Source organism: Osmerus eperlanus, chromosome 5, assembly GCF_963692335.1.
Source record: "Osmerus eperlanus chromosome 5, fOsmEpe2.1, whole genome shotgun sequence".
NCBI classification, from domain to species: Eukaryota; Metazoa; Chordata; class Actinopteri; order Osmeriformes; family Osmeridae; genus Osmerus; species Osmerus eperlanus.
In genome coordinates, this window is record NC_085022.1 from 22,680,080 (window position 1) to 22,700,668 (window position 20,589).

General features: G+C 42.7%; 1 protein-coding gene across 1 annotated transcript in view; it reads right to left on the minus strand.

Annotated features, from left to right (window-relative positions):
• Positions 1-3,588: 3,588 nt before the first annotated feature.
• Positions 3,589-20,589, minus strand: part of cspg4 (chondroitin sulfate proteoglycan 4) — a 29,674-nt gene continuing 12,673 nt past the window's right edge. The window contains exons 2-11 of the mRNA XM_062462746.1: positions 16,254-16,417; positions 12,460-16,014; positions 11,835-12,035; positions 11,467-11,745; positions 10,101-10,277; positions 7,521-7,719; positions 7,208-7,339; positions 6,826-6,986; positions 6,515-6,698; positions 3,589-6,269 (exon numbers count right to left, since the gene is read on the minus strand). Coding sequence (XP_062318730.1) covers positions 4,405-6,269; positions 6,515-6,698; positions 6,826-6,986; positions 7,208-7,339; positions 7,521-7,719; positions 10,101-10,277; positions 11,467-11,745; positions 11,835-12,035; positions 12,460-16,014; positions 16,254-16,417 — 6,917 coding nt within the window. The 3' untranslated portion in view covers positions 3,589-4,404. The remainder of the gene's footprint in view (positions 6,270-6,514; positions 6,699-6,825; positions 6,987-7,207; positions 7,340-7,520; positions 7,720-10,100; positions 10,278-11,466; positions 11,746-11,834; positions 12,036-12,459; positions 16,015-16,253; positions 16,418-20,589) is intronic.

Consider the following 20,589-nt stretch of genomic DNA (forward strand, 5'->3'; position numbering starts at 1 on the left):
GATGTAATCACCAGACTCCAGAGAGGCTGTTGAGAGGCATCGTCTGAGTTTTTTTTTCTCACAAAAAGCAAAACATTTTTTACATTTGAAGCATTTAAATGGAGAAGCAAGTTGTATTTCCTCACTGAAACCTATACTAAACATTTTGAACGAGTGACTGGATGTGCCAAACAGACACACAAGTCTCCAGGGACAACTTCCAACTTTGACTCCTCTTTCATTGGACGTTCCGCTTCGCTCTGTGTCAGACAAGAAGTTCTCTCTAGAGACAGCATCCACTTCCTCAGAACACAGAGTCTGCATTCCTGCGATCCTGTCTGACCGTTGTAAACAACATTCCAGCTTGGGAAAGATGCCACAGCACTGTGGTTAAACTAATAATTTCTTATTTGACATATTTTATAATCTTCCTCAAATGAGTTCCCTGAAAAATGACAGTGGGGATTGTCACATGATTACCATGTGGACATGTTTGTATGTTTAAATATTTTCGAAGTACGTATTTCCTGTCTCTTTCTGTTTTCCTAATCACCGGACACTTTTTCATTTGTGGTACGCGGCGCACAGACAGACAGAAATACACGCCCACGTTGTTTTCAGTCTCTTTAACTACTAACAGGAGATGTACTGTCTGCGCAGGGCAAATGCTAACATGTGTGGTCTTTAGACAGTGCGGACTGAAGGGGAGTGATCTTGTTCTCAAATATACCTTTAAATTGATATAGCATTGGACATCCAGTTACCTCCCCAGCACTTTACTTTTAGTAAACTTATTACGTATTACAAGCTATTAAATATAATTTAATTCTGAATGAAGGTGTTGGTATCACATTAAGACATTGTAAAAGTACACATTGAATGGCATTCATTTTAAATTACTTGGGAAATGCATAGGAGGTGTGAATCCACCACTGGGCTTAGTGTCTCACTAATGTATGGACCACCTCTAGCTTCAGTAGACTATGTCGACAGCCTAAGTGGATTCCCAGAAGTGCTCTCTTCCAGCTTCGTAGCTCCAGACCTTGTCCTGTCTGCTCTCCCCTAACCCCTTCATCCTCAATCAGCTAGCATCAGGGACAACACAGCCCAGATCAGAAGAGTCAAACCCTGTGCTCTTCTCAGGGCGTCCACCCTGGTCATTTCCTGCCAAACCCGTTCTCCTGCTCCTGGCCCCCTTCATGTGTTTGGGGGTGGGGGGGTGTTATGTTAGATTGAGTTGTGCTTTTCTTGGCTTTCTGGTCTTGCAATCAACCACAGAGTAAGGATCACAGGCAGACACACTGAGACTGTGCTGGCTGTCATGTGCTCACAACACATGCACACACAGCTGCACAGAGAGCATGTTCAGAGGGACAGGTGCTCCTCTGTCTACCCTCGATGGCACAAGGCTGCACACGACTGGGTCAGGATGTATATGTATGTATGTATGTATGTATGTATGTATGTATGTATGTATGTATGTATGTATGTATGTATGTATGTTCATACTTTAATGATTTCATATCAGGTTGGTCAGCTGGAAATGTTTGGCTGCTTTTTGACTGTGCTCCTCAGCTGCTATGATAGCATGTCGCATGTTGTTGTGCCCACATGAAGCACCGTCCTCTGAGTTTGAGACATTTGGTCTCAGAAGATAAGATGCCTTTGTACACCTCACAAATAAGCATACCACTGCAATCTGCTATCATCATTGATTGATATGATCCCATAAGGACTATTATAAGGTCTAAATGGAACGCGGTGTATGATGTCAGAAGCCTGTTTTATCTGTCAACTGATCAAAGCCACTGACTAAATACAGAAAGTTATTAACATATCAGATGACTGAATACAAAGTTACAAAATACCTTGCGGGACCATCAAGAGAAACAGAAAAAAAATGATTAAAAAGCCACAAGGCCTTTGTTGAGACAGAACTCAACAATCCTTGAAGGAATTTCCAGAAACCAAAAACCTTTGTAGGAAAAAATGAATAATATGACTGCTCAAACAAGGTTGTTAAATGCTGATAAAGGACTTGTCTTGTTTCTGGAAAATCACTCTTGCACCCTTATTCCATCTAGTGTCCAAATAAGTGTATGACACACTAAAACATTTAAATTATTGAAATAATCAGTACCTCCAGGAATCATCAGATTATCATTTCTAGCAGGAAGGTTCTAAGATCACTAGATGATTGGTGGTTTCAAAATGCTAATGATTCCATATACATTGATTAAACATGGTTTAGACATAGCCAAAAATGTTCTTTGAAGCAAATACAAACAATCTGATTAAATCTCTCAATCCCTATTTCTTAAAGAGTGAATCAGTTTCACTTTTTAGTTTAAGCAAATACTTAAATATTAACAATTGAACATTATAAGATTTTAATTGCAGTTTGAATGTTGAATAGAGCTATTTGCACACACATACAATAATACAGTTTTTATTATGTCCAGAACCATATAGAACTATGTTTTTCATTTCTAATAGAAACCACTTTCAACAAAAGCTTTGCTTGAGTGGAGAATGTTTATTTCAGCTTACATGAACATACAAATTCTAACATTCTTTTCAAGGTTCCCCATAGGTCGTATAATCTAGAAAATATTAACTGTAAATTGTTATGGGTACAGCTTTTCAATTATTGATCATCTATAAACATATCTTGTAAAAGTGTAAAATGTACCGTTTTACTTTTCTCATTAAAATTGAAACATGGAACGCAATACTATATCATGACTAAAAAGTCAGAATGCAAAATTGTAGGTAATGTAACAAGTGGACCACTTAAAACCAATCAAGCATATTTTTGAATGTCTGTAGAAATATCTGTGCTTTCTTCTCAAGCAAACCATAAGACATTGCATTTATTAAATCTTAATTATGAAACCTTTTACTTTAACAGTGTTGAATGATCTTCCTGCTGCTGACAGTCCACAAAGGCTGTGAAGGTAGCCACTGTGCCACAGGGACTGTGAAGGTAGCCACTGTGCCACAGGGACTGTGAAGGTAGCCACTGTGCCACAGGGACTGTGAAGGTAGCCACTGTGCCACAGGGACTGTGAAGGTAGCCACTGTGCCACAGAGGCTGTGAAGGTAGCCACTGTGCCACAGGGACTGTGAAGGTAGCCACTGTGCCACAGAGGCTGTGAAGGTAGCCACTGTGCCACAGGGACTGTGAAGGTAGCCACTGTGCCACAGGGACTGTGAAGGTAGCCACTGTGCCACAGGGACTGTGAAGGTAGCCACTGTGCCACAGGGACTGTGAAGGTAACCACTGTGCCACAGGGACTGTGAAGGCAGCCACTGTGCCACAGAGGCTGTGAAGGTAGCCACTGTGCCACAGAGGCTGTGAAGGTAGCCACTGTGCCACAGGGACTGTGAAGGTAGCCACTGTGCCACAGGGACTGTGAAGGTAGCCACTGTGCCACGGAGGCTGTGAAGGTAACCACTGTGCCACGGAGGCTGTGAAGGTAGCCACTGTGCCACAGGGACTGTGAAGGTAGCCACTGTGCCACGGAGGCTGTGAAGGTAGCCACTGTGCCACAGGGACTGTGAAGGTAGCCACTGTGCCACAGAGGCTGTGAAGGTAGCCACTGTGCTGCCTGGGCTACCATGTCATCTTCAGTCAGTGCCAGAAGTCAGTCCAGTGATTCAAAGCAAGCAGTTATGCATGAATTCACTAAAAGTATGTAAAAGTGGTAAACATATTATCATAATTTGCAAATGCTAAATATTTACAATGTATTTCATGAATTTAAAAGAGTTTTGAATGAAAGCACATGGCTACGTGAATACATTGAAGTTCTATAGCATTTTCGATTTTCTCTGATGGTACAAAGTTTACATAATATTGTATAAATACAGCAAATTTGACAAAGTCTTGGCTGAAGAAATTATGAAGATAACAAAAAGAAATGGATAGCATATGTAACACATGGATAACCCTCAATGAGCTGAATTATGTACAAACATATTCACTTTATTTGAATCAAAACTACTAATAAGCTGCTAAACCTTTAACCATTTTATGTATGCACAGAATGAATATAGGCATATGATAGAATACAGAGCACACACACCATACTTTTGCAAACATTTAACATGTTTATGTCCTTATTTGTGCACTGTGAAAATGACAAGAAATGCCTGACAGGTTTCCTACAATAAATAGACAAGGAGAAACACTTGGATTAAATGGCTGCCTCTTGTTTGCCAATATCATGATACAGTGTTTTAAGACCTGAGGTTTAGCACACCAATAATTTGCAATCATAAAAATGACCAATATTTTCAAAACATACAACCAATTTCTTAATAATACTGTGGCAAGAGGTCTTTTAATACCAAAGGGAATGCTTTAGGGACACAGTCCAAACACTACTAGGATCTACCACTTCCTGTTTATGCGTTGGGCTTTCATACCCAGTACTGGTTCTTTTTCATGGCCGGGTCTGTTGTCCGACAGTGCTGCAGTAACTCTGGATCTGCATCTTTGGAGTCCATGTTGGACAGAGGAATGCTGTTCGCTGGGTCCGTTTTCCTAAAGGTCTCCTGAGTACTGACCTCTCCATTTTTGGGCTTGGAGGTCGCCACCATCTGTACGTTGTGCTTGCCGGTCTTGTTGCGACGCACTAAGTAGTACGTACACATGGCTGCGAGGAGCAGGAGAAGGATGACCAGGATGGGGATGAGGATGGACCACAGGTTGTTTCGACGTGACACAACTGGTTTCCTGTGTGAGGCAGAGTCAGCAGAGGCAGTGGTGAGGCTGTCCCCGTGAGGCCAGTCCATGTTGCCCCTCCATCGGGGGCTCGGGGCAGTGGCGAGTGGATATCCACTGGGGAGGTCATTGCTGTCAATCCAATTTGACTCTGGAGGGACTCTAAGGAGTGTGACAGGGTACACCCCTGAGGCATTGTAGGGCGAGGTTCTGAACGACAGGACACATTCAGCAGGAGGGACCCCATAGGCCTTGAGCAGGAAGTGAGCCTCGTCATGATCTACACCACCTTGTGATCGTTCCGTGCTGTTCAGGACCTCCAGAGCCACCCGACCCTCGTCCAGCTCCTTCTGGGTGAACATGTCGACAGGCTGGCCGTCTCCAGACCCTCCAGGCCTCACAAAGCGAGCCCCACGAGGATGCTGGATGACGCTGAACGTCGGGGACGACCTGGTCTTATTGGCCAGAGCTGTAGCATCCAGCAGCTTCCTGTCCAGTTGAACAGTGGCACCGCGCGGTAACAGAGGATTCTGGGCAATGTTGACAAGTGGTTTGACTGTGATGTTGAGGACAGACGAGACATTAGCTGCTCGGCTCCTGACCACCAAGGCCACACTGTCTCGTGGTGACGTTGACTTGATGAAGCGAACACTAACGCGTCCTTCGTTGATCTGTGTTTGGGTGAAAGCAGAAGTGGGTTGGCGATCCACCATAACAGCAGCAAACTTTGGGACGTTGGTGATCTTGTAGAGGATGTCCTCCTCGATTGGACCTCCCGTGGTAGCCTTAAGCATGTCTTCTGTCACCAGTGTCTCATCATCTCCCTGCTTTACCTGGATCTCTAGAGCTTTGGCCAGAACCAGCGTCCGTGCCAGCACGCCAATGTGAAGCGTGTAAGACTCTGTGCGGTGTTTCCCGTCTGAAACTGTAAACTCCATGAAACCATCAACCAGGCTGCCATCACTGGCAAATACAACTTGCCCCTTGTTTACTGCATCCTGGGTGAACTCCGAGATGGGATCCATCACCTGCGTATCCAACAGCTGCCCGTTGGTCGGGGCTTTGGTAACAGTGAAGCGCACCTCATCGGGGGTACTGTCCTCATCCCTGGTGTTGAGGTGTTTCTGAGTGAGGATGGTCATGGAACCTTGGAGAACCTCCAGGAGCATGTCCAAAGTGACCAGCTCAGGGGCGCTGGAGTCACGGCGGCGGATGGAGATGTTGAAGATCTCTTCAAGGACCACTGATTGAGCTGGCAGTGGCACGCTATGACCCTGGGAGTTCAGACGCACTCGGAAGCCAAAGCTGTCAAAAGAGGCTCCAGAGTCATCATGGGAATATTCCACTTCACCCTGCACAATATCTTCCTGCATGAAATACGGGGTGTCTCTGGGCAGATCCAGACCTCCCAGGGTAATTTGTCCATGGATTGGGAAGCGGTGAACCTCAAAGACCACATCCACATCCTCTTGTTCTGACTCTGATAAGGTTGCCAGCAGGTTGGAGGCATCCAAGATGGTGCTGTCAACGGCTTTCCTCTGACCTTGCACAATTTCCAGACCTAATGAAGAGAAAATCTATTCAAATCGTTGTACGTGCAAGAACTTTTTACGACTAAAGTCGAATGATAAATGCAATTCTCAAATTATAAACGAAATTGTCTACTAATAAATGAAAATACTCAACCAAAACGTCACATTTGCAATTTCCTTTAGTTCGACATGAAACATGTTTCATGTTTTATCACCGTCTTGTTCAAGTGAAAGTGCTTTAGACACGTGTCACTTTTCAGTTGTCCCAACCCACCTTTGTTCCTCCAGAGCTGTGAGGAGACGTTGCGGTTAGCTGCATAGTAGGAGACGGTGATGGGGAGGACGTGATGGACCACTGGGGCTGGTGGGGAGGACAGGAGGAGCATCATGGAGTCTCTCACCACCCAGAAGGGCTCCTCGGGCATCTGGTGCTCGTAGAACACAGCACCTGCCTCCAGCTGCATGGGGGCGAGCACTGTGTTAGAAATAATGTTCAAATCTAGTAATAAGCTTTGATAACAGTAGTAGTGACATAGGCCTTGGTCTCATGGCGTCTGTAAATTAATTAGTAGAGAATCACAGTACCTCTGTTTGAGAAAAGTGGTTAATCTCCTCAAACAGATTCTTGTCCTTTGCTATGATGAGTCTTCCCAGACGAGGCGGCCGTAAGAGAGAGTAGCTGATCTCATCTCCGTCCTCGTTGGTCACCGCCCCCAGATTGGCGCTGGAGATAAGTTGTCTTGTTCCTGGAAGAGTGGAAAAACTGACCTGTTCTCTTAATATTCTCAGGAGAGTAGGGAACATGTTGTGTCATGTTAACTGAGCAAACAACTACAGTATATCTCAAATTAATCATTTACATATTTACTGTTTCATAACCTTCATAACCTGTTTTGGGTGACCCTGATGTTTTGGATGGGATTTTTTCCAAATATTATAGAGCACAGATAAAACCAAGCATTATCACCTGGAAATACCATCAGCTCCTCCTGTGTTTCCATGGTGATGGTGCGCTCTCTTGCCGTGACGACGAAGCGGTACAGCGGTGACGTATGCTCTCCATCTGTCACGGTGAAACTGAAGCCTCCGGAATCCAGCCCTGTCAAGCAGACACAGTTCATTGCTGTAGCTGTGATTGCAATTACCACGTGTTGGCAAAGCCTAAACAAACTGTGAGAGAACAATCTGTCTGTCAGTCATTTTCAATCAAGTGGTTGTCACAGTTTGTTTGCTCAACACAACAACAGGAAAGGTCAATGTCACAATCTAACAAGCCTTACCTTCGTGGATGAAAATCACCTCTCCATTAGTAATTTGAGCCTGTGTAAAGTTTAGGAGGCTTTCTTCAGGGGATTCTTTTAGGGCTACCATTCCATTGGTTGGGGACTCAACGGAATATACCAAGTCTTCTGCGGGGGTGTCTGCATCTTCAGTGTTCAACATGTTAGGTGTGATGTCCGCCTCCTCTCCAGCCAGGAGCTGAAACAAACAATAAGCAAAGCAACAGTACAGTTAACAGTGACGTGTTTAAACGTTTCGTGTTATGTGTGACATTCAACTTCAGGATTGGACATAAAAAATCTACTCCAATTTAATCCATTTGTCTACAAATAAGGTACATTTAAAATAAAGTACTAAGTGTGAATTGGGGGACAAACGGCTTGTTGAAATGTTAATGGCAGACTGGAGAAGATGAGGCGTGTTGTATAGGAAGAGGAACTCTCCCTTGGTGAAGGGGTTTTGATGGACTTATTGACTTCTGATGCTCCACTTGCAAAATTGAACATAATTTCAAAGAGATTGACCAGGTCTACTGAATGTTTAAAATAACTGGGATAAACTAGATGAGGACTGGGCAGGCGTGCAGTCAGAAAATATTGATCTTCTCAAGGCATCCTTCTTTTCTTCTCTCTTTACCTACTCTCTCTCCCCCTCACAAGATCAAGATCAAAGATGTCTGCCAGGAAGGGCAGCCAAGCAGGTGAGCTTCAGAAACATCCAGATGATCACATGCATACTTACTTACTTACTGATACATATTTTGTGAATGTCTTCTACTACAACATATCACCATTGTATAAGCTTGAAGACAACATCCATCTCAATGGATCCACAGGATACGTAAAGGTAAAATAAAAATTATAACATGAAAGTCTCAATTTATGTAAGGACATTTAAGGAGTTCATAAAATGTCTATGAACTATAGTTCTTTCAGTTAAGAAATAACCTTTAAGTGTGAAATGAAATATTTTTACCATGAGGGTTGGACACTGCATGCATGACATGAAAATAAAGAATTTCAAAACAATTTTTTTTTTCTCTAGACCACTGGCATTTGTAAATGTTTAATGTTTTATACATGTGTGATATTTGTTAATGGCTTTCCATATCTTAAATGGCTTTGTTCACAAGCTTAATGTTGGATTGTTGCTTGTGTGTTCATGTTATATCAAGTACAAAATAGGCACTATTTGTACACATACATAATTTTTGGTTTTAAAATAATTAATACAAAACAATATGTACAAATAAAATGATACTGACCCTTCATGATATATATAAAAAAGTGGGAATGTAAGAAAATACTTGGGAATGTTCCCCTTTAAAAAATTGTTTTTCTTTTTTGTTCTGGAACATTCCACTAGATGGCTACATCCCCTCACAATCACCAAAGTTTGTAGGTTAGTTGAAAATAAATTGAGTTGGAAATTGATAATAATTGAACATTTCCTTTCGTGCTAACAAAAGCGACTGTCAGGCATTGTCAAGAGGGTTTGTCAAACTCAAGAGAATAGGCTTGTCAGTTGGCAGCGTATCAACTGGAGGGAGCAGCATGTCTGAAGTGTCTGAATGCATCTCATTAAGGTGTATCCCCTTATTGGCATCATATACAACTCAGACTAATGGAAATAGAACATGCAGGAGCTTCTTTGACACGGCTATTGACTGTGTATGATTGAATTGGTGAATTCTACATAGGACATTATCTTTCACATTAATACTAGACAGAAAAGAGAGAAAGAAGCACTCAAAATGTACATTTGAGAGTTCTAATATGCCGGCTGGGCATATTAGAACATAGAAGTATAACACACGCACTTATACCCATATAAAGAAAAGGAGAGTGAGAGAGAGAGAGGGAATGAGAGACCTAATGGAGACCAGCTGTGTCCTCTGGAGCCCAAGTAGCATCTATGGCGATCAAAGTGTGTCATGACAATGTTATTCATTATGTCTGTTCATCTGCTGTAGTACAAACATATCCTGTTTTAAATCAAACCAGCAACACAACCTAGGTAGGAGGAGCTAATGTAAGTAAACTCTTTAAATATGTACATTTTGTGGCAATAAGATGTTGGGATTGACTGGCGTCCTGGCTATGCCAAGAGCTTCGGCCGTGTCACCATCTTGGTTTTCCAAAAATACACGTTGCCAAGACTACGCTCAACCACAGACAGAACAGAGAGGACTGAATGACACCGTTGGTTTCCAGATATGCAAGATGATTATGTTTAACTTTCTCAAACAATCTTCCAGTCTTCACTGTAGGATTCGCTTTTTAAGCTTTCTTTTTGCCTTGAGAAGTTCACAAGCAACAAAATGCATGAACCTCATTATTAAATGATTGTCTTTGAACAGTGCCAAGTTCCTGACGAATGCATAGAAGAGGTTCTACAAGGGGTTGGTTAAAATTGATTTTATTCATAAGTAGTCATCCATCTATGGTGGGAATGTAATGCCTAGTTATCTCACTAATTAGATCAATACAATTGACAAAAACTTGAGTCCCAGTTTGAAAGTTTAATTGGGGTTTAAAAAAGCATATTAATACTTCTTACCATCAATCAAAAAATCTTACCTCCAGTCCAGTGTTTCGTGTTAGTCTGGGTGGCTCGTCATTAACCGGGATGACAGTCACCGCGAGGGTGAAGGGAATACTGCGCCGCTGGAGCTCATAGACTGAGGCGGAGAGGGTGAAACTGTCCTCACCACTCTCTGAGCTGTCATGCATATAGTAGACATGTCCAAGCTTCACCTGCAAATGAAGGAAAAGCCTTTAAGGTGACTGTCAACCCTGCCACAGTCATGTTAGGAAAATACCGTTTTGTTGTGTTTCACATCCACTCATATATCCCATAACGATTCTTATATTTTACACCAATGAAAAGTGTTTTCTCAAGACTAGAGTGAAATAGTTACTATGTGAATCAGAAGCCTACTCCTGCTCCTTTGAGGAAGTACACAGAAGCCGCAGCTCACTGAGTGACACACATTTTCCATTCGTTCTACTTCCTGGGAAGTAGTCAGTCTTTATTGATGAGAGGGACCTGCACCAGAGTGCAACGAGAAACTAATGGATGCCAGATGTCTGCCATTGCACTGGAAAAACACCCTGTGTCATTACTTGTTGGGGAAAGTGAGTGAGACAATCAATCTCTGTTTGAACAATAAACAAAGAGTGGACTTTTGGACTTTTCTGGTCAATCCATGTGCAATAATGAGTGAAAGCGCGTCCACCTTTAATTTAGGGGAACTACACTCTGGTTCCAGTCCTGCCTTGAAGCTTGGAGATGTATGGCAATGTGGCAGTCGTCTGGAGAAGTTGCTATGTCCTCTTAACAGACTTATGGGAACAAGGGACAGAGGAGTAACAGAAAAATGTCCCATAAAACAGTTTAAAGTCACAAACATTGTCAGTATAACACATACATGATGTGTATGTTCCTCTATTTACCCCGCTGCCTTATTTTTAGCCTTATTCAGATGTAGCTGAATCGTGGCTATGCATTGGTCCCAGTTGAGTTAAGCAACACAGTGGGGTCTTTGAGAGGGAGAGGGGTTAGTGCTGTGAGCATTATTACAAGAATATACTGAGCCCGTTTATTTTGGCTCTAGGCTGTTGAAGGGCACAGTCAGTTTTTCCACAATCCTCGTAGAAGTACAGAGAGGAGACGAGAGCTCCATGCTTGTGACTAATGCGGCTTGGTACTCCTGGACTGCAGAGGCTCTCCTCCCAGCGGTCTCATGTCTGTTTCATTCTTTCCAAGCACGGGTCCTCCGAACCACATGGTTCAAGGAATTCCTCAAAATGTGTATATAAGATGATTGTGGTATAACTTGGATATTATTCTGGTAGTCCCATGCGATTAAGAAAATAATGAATGTTTAGAAATATAATCTCATTCCTCTATATGTAAATAATATAGTTTCTAAATGGCACCCACCTCTTCCCAGGTGAAGAAGTTGAGGTCTTGTTCATCTCCTTGGTAACGAATATTCCCATGCAGAGGAGGGTCCTCCACAATGAACTCAACATTAGCTGAACTGTAGAAGGGGTGTGAGATATTGACAAGCTCCGTGGAAATAGCCATCCCGCCACCTTCCTTCACAGTAAAGTTGGCGGTCTGGACAGGGATGAGCCGAGGCACAATGTTTATCTTCACTCGCAGGTCTTCTACTGTGGTGAAACCATTACTGACGTCCGCTGTGAAGGCATCACTGCCCTGGGGGACCAAAAATGAAACTGAATTGTGTGCAAAAATAACAACAACGTAACAATAACTAGGCCCACACAACATGGTCTGACAGGTACCTGAACGGATGCAGACACATAAAGAATGTGCCCTCTGTTGATGTCATCCTGGGTAAAGGAATCAATGTAGTCCAAGACTGGGGAAGCTGTGCTGTCTGAGTCATTAGTCAGCATGACCACATGGCCAAGGCTTGGAGGCTCCTTGATGGTAAAAACCATGTGTTCAGGCAAGACGGCCAGGGACAGATGCCCTTGCTCTAGCTGAGAAGTGAATTGTATGACAGAGTTAATAATGTACACATTTCAAATGTTAAAAAAACTGCACATTGAAATGCATTTACTTAAAACTGAGGAACACAGACATACAGTAACACACATAGCATGCCTGCATGATAATATCAGTTTCACAACAAAACTTGGTGAGTTTTGCCAATTTGCCAATTAATTGTGGGCCCCAGAGAGAAAAGGACTTATAAATATACACATCAATACAGTTGTTTGAGGAATCATATTTGCATGAAATCCACTGTACTTGTTACATTCTCTATCCTCCTTCAAAGCATGATAAGCATACATTTCTCTCAGTTCATGATATAATGTTATGAGAACAAATGTTACCTGAGGACAATTACTTGTAAACAGATAACAAACAAGAGATGAGTAATTCAGGTTGATGTGAACATACCCTCAGATGATCCTGGTCCAACACAGTATGTTCTCCCTCGTAGGAGATGAGGATCTTATTGGCGATGACCTCAGGTTCAGACAGGTAACCTTGCTTGAATATCTCTATCCTAAAAGTGCCTTCCTCAGAATGACCTTTAGCTTGCACAATGAAACCAAAAGAGTCCTTGGATCTCAAGCTCTCATCATTGTGCTCATATGACACCACACCCTTTTTCAGATCTTCTTGGGTGAACTGAGAAGCCTCAATCCCGCTTACAATGATCTTTCCATCTGTAGGGGGCAATATCACCTGATAGAGGAACTCACTGGCATCTCTGATGTCCATGTTGGACTCTGCACTCAAAAGTGAGGTGTCAAGGGTCTTGGTGCTACCATGATTTATGACCACCATGTTGTTGACCACATGCAAGTAGGGCTCACCCGCCTGGACTTGGAGAAGAGCACTGGTCTTGTGGAGGCCGTCAGACACCTGAAGCTGGAAACGTTCACGGTCTGCTCCATGGTGCACAAACAGAACATTCTTCTCCCTCAGGTCTGCTTGGGTGAAACGGAAGAGGGGCTGTGATGGGTCAGAGTTTGAGACTATGTTTCCTGAGAGGATGCCCTCACGAACGTAGACAAGCTGGGTATCATTAAAACCCTCGTCTTCATCTGTAAATAGAATGTCATCAGTAGTCAACAAATGCTTGCCATTGCGGACCACGTTGAAGGTTTTATCCACAACCCTGATCGGAACATGATCATTCTTCGACTGAATGGCTATTCTGAAAACTCCACTCACAGATTCTGGACCATCTGTTTGGATGACAGAACTTCTTACAGTCTGTTCGAATGTCAAGAAATGAAACTCATCATCACTTTTGTCTGAGCCATCATGTTTGTAGATTAGCCTGTCAAGGAGAAGGTCTTCATTGCTGAACATTTTGATTGCACCTTCAAACCTGGGCTGTCCATGTGGGGACTCCCTGATAAGACGACCATGCTTGGGGCCTTGTGTCACCCGGTAAACAAAGGATGTTGAGCTGGATGTCTGAACCCAGAGATGGTCTTTGTTCAGAATATTCTCCCCACCTTCTAAAACAATCAATCTTTCATTTGTCATGATTGGAACGTCAGCAAGGATTTGGATTGGGTAGGTATACACAGGTGAGTACTGGTTTTCGACAAAGATCTTAAACTTGAACTGGTCCTGGCTGTCAACAGCCTCATGCACATGGAGGTTGTAGCTGATGTGGCCATTCCAGATGTCCTGTTGGGTGAAGCCATCGTCCTCATTCAGCGCCCTGCCAAGCAGTTGGAGAGTACCCCATTTTGGGGCCTTGACGAGGACGTATCTCACAGATTCAAAGTCTACAGTCTTTCCTTTCACCTCTGCCTGTAGCTCTGTGTGTTTTATGACCTGATTCTTGCCTGTCAGCTTTAGGGGAACCATTTTGGACATTTCTATTTGTGAGGGGGTGATTTTGACTAAGAAGGTGTTGTTCCACAAGGAGAACTGTCCAAGATGAATGTCAAATTGAATTTCCTCAATCTGAATTCTGCCCTGTTCCGATGAATCTGTGCTAACGTACCTTAGAAGATCTTGCTCCAAATCCGAGTCGTGAAATGATGTCACCTTTTTATACACGTCATTGCTTGTGAGAATCTGCAATTCTCCATATCTTAGTGCCTGTGTGACATTATAAACTATATCTCCATTACGGGGTTGAGCGATGACAGCCAGGTTTTTTAACCCTATTGTGGAGTTGCTTCCTTGAGACAAAAGAAGGCCTGTATTTGTCACAAGGTTCAGTTGGGGTTGTGTGATGGTCAGCTTGAAAGAAGTGGATTGACTTATTGATTGACCGTCAGATACATGCAGAGTGATTCCTGTTCCACTACCACCTTGGTGGACAAAGTATATATTACCATCTTTCAACTGCCTGCAAGTAAACTCACTAATGCTTACTCCAGGTTGCTGTCCATTTTCCAAGAAACCCACATCTCTGGAAGGTTCAGAAGTTATAGTTACTGTTATATCATCACAGCGAGTGTCTGAATCTAAAATGTGTATAAGGTTAGGACTTAAGCGAGTGCGTCCATTTTGGGTGATGGAAATGTCTTCTCCACTAAATTGAGGTATGTCATTGACAGGAATTATATCAACTGGAAGGACATACTGATGGGGAGTTTTGAAGCAGTCTGGGAGGTAGCTGTTGCTGTGAGCTACGACATCTAATTGGATTTGATCTCTATACTTTTCATTACCGTCATGGAGATACTTAATTTTCTTGTTGGCCACATCCCAGAGAGTGAACTTCTTTGTACGTCTACTGTTGATGTTCATATCAAGCAGTCCATACCAAGGATCACTCTTAAGAGTGAAGATGATCTGAGATTGTCGGAGTCCAACATTACTTAGGTCAAATGTGGGGCTCAGGTTGTTAACATCTAAAAAAGCTTCCCCACCCTCAGGCACAAGCAAAGAGGTGATTTCAAGGAGTTTTGTAATGTTCTGGTATTCCTCAGGCATGTCGTCTGTTGGGTAGCAGTGTCTTTCATTGGGGTCCACATGAACGTATCGGATCCTGACAGGGGCTGTGGTTGTGGTTGCATCACCGTCGTAATAACTTGAGTAGTCGTAGTCCTCTCCTTCGCATTTTACATGAACGTCCTTGGTCACAAGAGCATCTTGCAGGCTTCTATCCTTTTGATTAACTTTTATTTCACCTAAGCATCCGATAAAAGCTTCTGATGTTACCATCTCCTCCATGCGATCCAAGAACCCGCCCTCCCTGAAAACTTCCTTCATCTTGCCCTGAATACCTCCCAAATATAGATTACCAACTAAATCCAATCTCTCAGATCCACTTAAAGGGAGGGAAGCAATCTGACTATCCACGTTAATCTCAAACAAACTCTGGTCAATCTGAATTCGAACTCTGTGCCATTGGTCATCATCTAGCTGCACTTGGGCGTTGTCCAGAACCAACATGCCACTGCCGAGGTCCATAACCCCCTTGAGGCTGCCTGCGACCAAACCAACAGCAATGAAATCAGACTCTAGTCCAGGGTGAAAAGCCAAAAGGGCATCTTCAATGGTGGTTTTCATGAGGAACTCTAGAGTGCGTGCACTCCCACTAGCCCCACTCCAGGTAGGGAAGGACACAAAAGAATCTGGGCTGATGAAGCTGGTTGCCTCCCCATCACCAGCCTCAAACTCACTGCTGCAAGATTCCTTGGTGTCGTGACAGTCTGTTGGCACACCTTCAAGAATATCAAATTGATGAGACTCAAAATTGACATGGGAAATACAACCGCGAAATGGTGGAATGGCATTGCTGAGGTAGGGTGTGTCCAAGTCTCCTGTGCCACCCAGCCAAATCCCTAAATCAACATTGAGTTCATCATTGGACTCTTCCAAAGGGATGAACGTGGAGAACAGGTCATCAATCATCATGGTCAATTTGGAATCCTGAAGGTTGATGGAGACTTTGTGCTCGAGGAGGTTGTTCAGCTGCAGCCCGGCTGACGAGGGCAGCACCACCTCACCTGTCCCCACGTCCATTCTCACCTACCATTTAATGAAAACAATGTTTATTATTGTGTATGGATGGCTTATTATAGTCTTGCTTTCATAAACATATGATGCTCTTTAATATTCTCAAATACTTAACTAAACCTTAATGAATGAGACCTTTGATAAAACAATGACACTATATTGCAACAGTTTATTTCTGTTGTCTATTATATTGTTTTGTCCACAAAAACAAGAGTCTCTAATGACAAGGTTTGGCAAGGTTTCCTGCTCACCTGTAGATTCCCATTGCGGAGTTCTAGGAACATGTAGTCTTGCATCCCTGCAGCCATGAGCAAAAGTCCACTTCGTCGACTGGTCTTAAACTGCAGAGCCAGGTGGAAGGAAGACACATCTTGGATTGACTGTATTCTGCAGAAACTGTCCCCAAAGTAGGATGCTATGGAGAAAACACAATTTCGAAGTTTGTATTAACCAATATGATTTTTGTTTATTTGCAATAAGTACAGTGCAGTACAATGCCGTGGTTTGGGATTGCACAAAATTGTGCAAAATATGAATACAATTCCTTGCATTCTTTTTCAGTATCTTATGACGTGAAAAATTGGAGATGTCATCTTATATTGGTACGGTACGTATGAATAGAGGTGTGAGGATCATCTGAAACACATTTTACTTTCATCTTCACTGTACATGAAGTATCGTAACTGCATTAGCAATTCTACTGTTCATAAAACTACATCTAACACACCTCAATGTGTGATTCATTCATATTAAGGACGAAACCTTTGTCCGAAAATAATTTTTCTAAACCTTTTTCGAAAATAGCTTTCAAAACTTTTTTTTTTCGAAACTTCCCCTCAGAAGTGTTGATGCTATCAATAGGATCAGAAAACGGAACTAACCACTAAAGCAGTGGTAAAAATCTGAGATGGCATCCTTCACTCAAGTAGAAGTACAGATACTCATGTTTAAAAAGACTCTGGTAAAAGTTTAAGTACTGACTACACTTTTTCACTCAAATTAGTCCTCATTAAGTACTCATCAATGATGGCAAATTTTTGGGGAAAATATATTTTCAACCTTTCAAAAACACATTTGGGTAAACTTTTTTTATACAATATTTTTTCAACCTTTCGAAACTTTTTCCACAGACAAAGTGAAAGGAGAGGAGACAGAGGAGATTGAAACAGCCTAAAACAGAGTAAGACCCTGACAGGGTTGTGTTTCTTGAACTATGTGTTTTCTAGTTTCAAAGGGATTCTCTCACTGAGACATCAGCTATCCCAATAGATACTTTGAGTGCCAATGATTTGGCAAGAGGATTTCCCATTTCAGCTACCGGGTTTAAACCACACCTTCTGGAGACCCTTACAAAACATACATCACTTAGGCAGCCACTGATTTACCCAAGCTCACACACCAAAATACAACTAGAGGAATTCCAAGGGTCTGTTTCCAAGGCAGGATTTTCCATGACTCCGGCCAGGATGCATAAAGGGGGCTTTCCAGAATGTATTATTTCACATATTAGGAGTTAGAGGTCAAGCTAGAAAAACTTAGAAAGAAAATTCTAAGATTTAGGATGAAAATACGGATTAATTCTGTGCCTAACTTGAAGACATTCCCAAGACGTGGCCAGTGCTTAGAAAGCCTCTCCCAAATCAACAGATATCCAAACATCCAGCAGCCAACCGGTCATCATGCAGACAAAAAGCCCACTGCTACCAAGAGTCACAGTCATCTGGACTGTGTATAGGCAGTGATTACGATGCATGATTATGAGTTTTGATGGAACAGGAACACTCAAGGAGGAGGTAGCAAGTAAGTATATTAAATTCAACAAAAAATAACCCTAGCAAGATTTGTCCTAAACCTTAAGGTTTTGGTGGGTTGTTCACAGAATAAGGGGATTAATACTTAAAGGGTGCCCAAAAACTTTAGTCAAGTTTCTGCAGAGTAGGTGTCTAAACCTAGAATTTTGAAACAGAACAGCATGTCACTGCAAGATGTGAACCGTGCTTCTCTGAACACATTCAGTGATTTAAAATAAACAGTCGATAATATTAGTGCGTGAATTACAACCTAGGGGTCCTGGCAGAGCTATTCTCATCAGGAGCCAGATGTCTTTAAAACATGCATTGTCTCTCTTTCCACAGCTATGAATTTATCCCCTCAAATCCCCTAACTGCCTGCTCCTTTCCCTCTGTTCCCCCGCACACTATCTACTTATACATCTGGAAAACCCACGAGGAAGAGAGAATGATTTGACCACAGAGCATGGAGAGCTTTGATGTGTGTTTAGTGTCCTTGTGACTCAGCAGTGGGTATGAGTCACATTTGCTGGCCAGTCACTAAGGGTTATTACAGTCTGCAGAAACCAGAGCTGATGAACAAGTCTTGAGTCTAAGTTGATTTCTGTGCTGTCCTTCTCTGTAGCCTGATAAAACACATTTACTGTTAAAGAATGGTGGTTGTCGTTTGGCGGTGTGTGTGTGTGCATACTTTTTCTCCATTCACACAATTTGTACACATCTTTAAGTCCATAAGAAACTGAACCACTTTACTGATTGGCTGAGCCAAAATGTAGCAGAATTAGGACTGATCCACTCTATAAACTATGAGTCCTATGTTTGAGGACTGCTTCTCAGAAATTGCACTATCATGGCAATGTGAGCCCAATAATTTTTGTTGTGTAGAATTCAAAATGGCGTCATATTAACTCCACTTTCTACAGTATGTATTACATACAGTTTGGATTGTCACGAAAAAGGGATTTGTTTTCTATGTTGTGTTGTGACTCAGGTTTCAGACATGTCACAAAGACAGAAGATAACTTTGCAATGAATTGAGAAGACAACATGCTGGCCTAGTTATTCAAGTAAGACTTATTTGTCCAACTAATCATTGCAACACCTATCGTGTGTGCTATTCACACGCTAAACCCAGCATGAAAGCAGCCTTTTAAAGGAACCAAACACAGTACCACAACACAGTTACACCCCTAACGGTGCCAGCACTGGCCCATTATTAGCTTAAGCTATGGTCTCTGAATGGTGGGGTTTGTAGGAAACTGCAGGTTGCCTCCACCATTAAGCACTGTTCTGAGGGGACAAAGCAGAGACACAACTAAAAACAGCTCTATTGCAATGTTTTATAAAGCTGCCAAGCTCTCTCTTTTCAGAACACACCAGGGACACAGTTTTACAGTGTTTGTAAAGACTTTTCTCAAGCCATATCCAGACATTGTGTAAGCAAACACAACATCATTTTCGCCCTCCTTTCTCTTCAAAGTCAGCTTCCCCTTGAGATTGGCCACCGGCACTAGGGTAAAGAGGTATAAAACACTAAAACAGAAGCTGGAGATTCTCAATGGCTGAGTCCTTCCATGGAAATGATTACAACCTTTTAGTTCCCTTTGGTAAAATGTACACTTACACAACAAGCAAGGGAAGCGGTTGGTAGCTTCAAGTCAACATGTCCTTTCTGAACAGAATAACCTCAAGCTCAGCTGTAAAAAAGCAAACATTGTGAAAGGAAAGGAAAAACATGGGACCATTTTCAAGAATAAGTCTCTGTTGTCTGGAGTTTTATATATAAAGGTGTGAATGAGTGTGTCAGTTACTCACCCAAAACAGAGAAGAGAAACAGAGATAAAACCGTAACAGATGTTTTGATGACTCATGACTTGGTGTGTGGTGGAATGCCGCCCTGATCTATTCACACACGTGTCTGTGGTCATAGCTCAAATGTTCATATTTGCTGATGTGTGAAAACTTCATCACCGACTTGAAATCTGAACACTGCGTCTGGCATAATGACAATTGAGGGTTTTAGAGCGGATAGGAGGGGAACCAAATAAATAGTCAATTGAAGGAGCAACGTTAAAGAGACATACCTTCTTGATCGCATGTTTCAACTAACAAGGACATACTCAAATGTCCTATTTTTTCACTTTACAGTGAAGACACTGTCTTAGAATTGAGCTGCTGTGTAGTTTCATGTTAAGTTGGCTGGTAGTGAACATCAGAGTACTGCAGACACTCTCCAAGTGGAGAACAGAGCAGTTCTAGCCTCAATGCACACTTTGTTTGGGCAACTGATGTTCCATTCTAGTTACTAACATCACACTTTGGTTGTAGGTTCATCACAAAAATAAAAGATTTGGGTGTAGTCAGAAAGGTCCCTGCGCCTTATGATCCCACATACCTAACAGTATTGTAACACAAACACAACTCCTCAACAGGATCATTGTAGGAGAGTCGAATCCTGCCGTGGTTTATGACTAGGCAGCACAAAGGCTGGCTCTGTCAGCCCAGGCGAGCCATGGAAGCCGTCAACCGCCAAGATCCCCTGTGGCGGGGTTATTTTTAAATAGTCCCCCTGTGACATCAGATGCCCCCCCTCTTCCTCCCCTCCCTCCGTTCACACCACACCTCCCCCCCCCCCCCCCCCCCCCCCCTCCCCCCCTCCCCCCCTCCCTCCGTTTAGCCACACCTTCCCTGCCCAGTGGCCAAATAAGAACACACTGAGAAGTAAACCGACTAGTGGTGATTTAAACACAGAGGATAAGCTCTGTTTTTCTTGGTATCCAAACAGTGAGGACAGTCT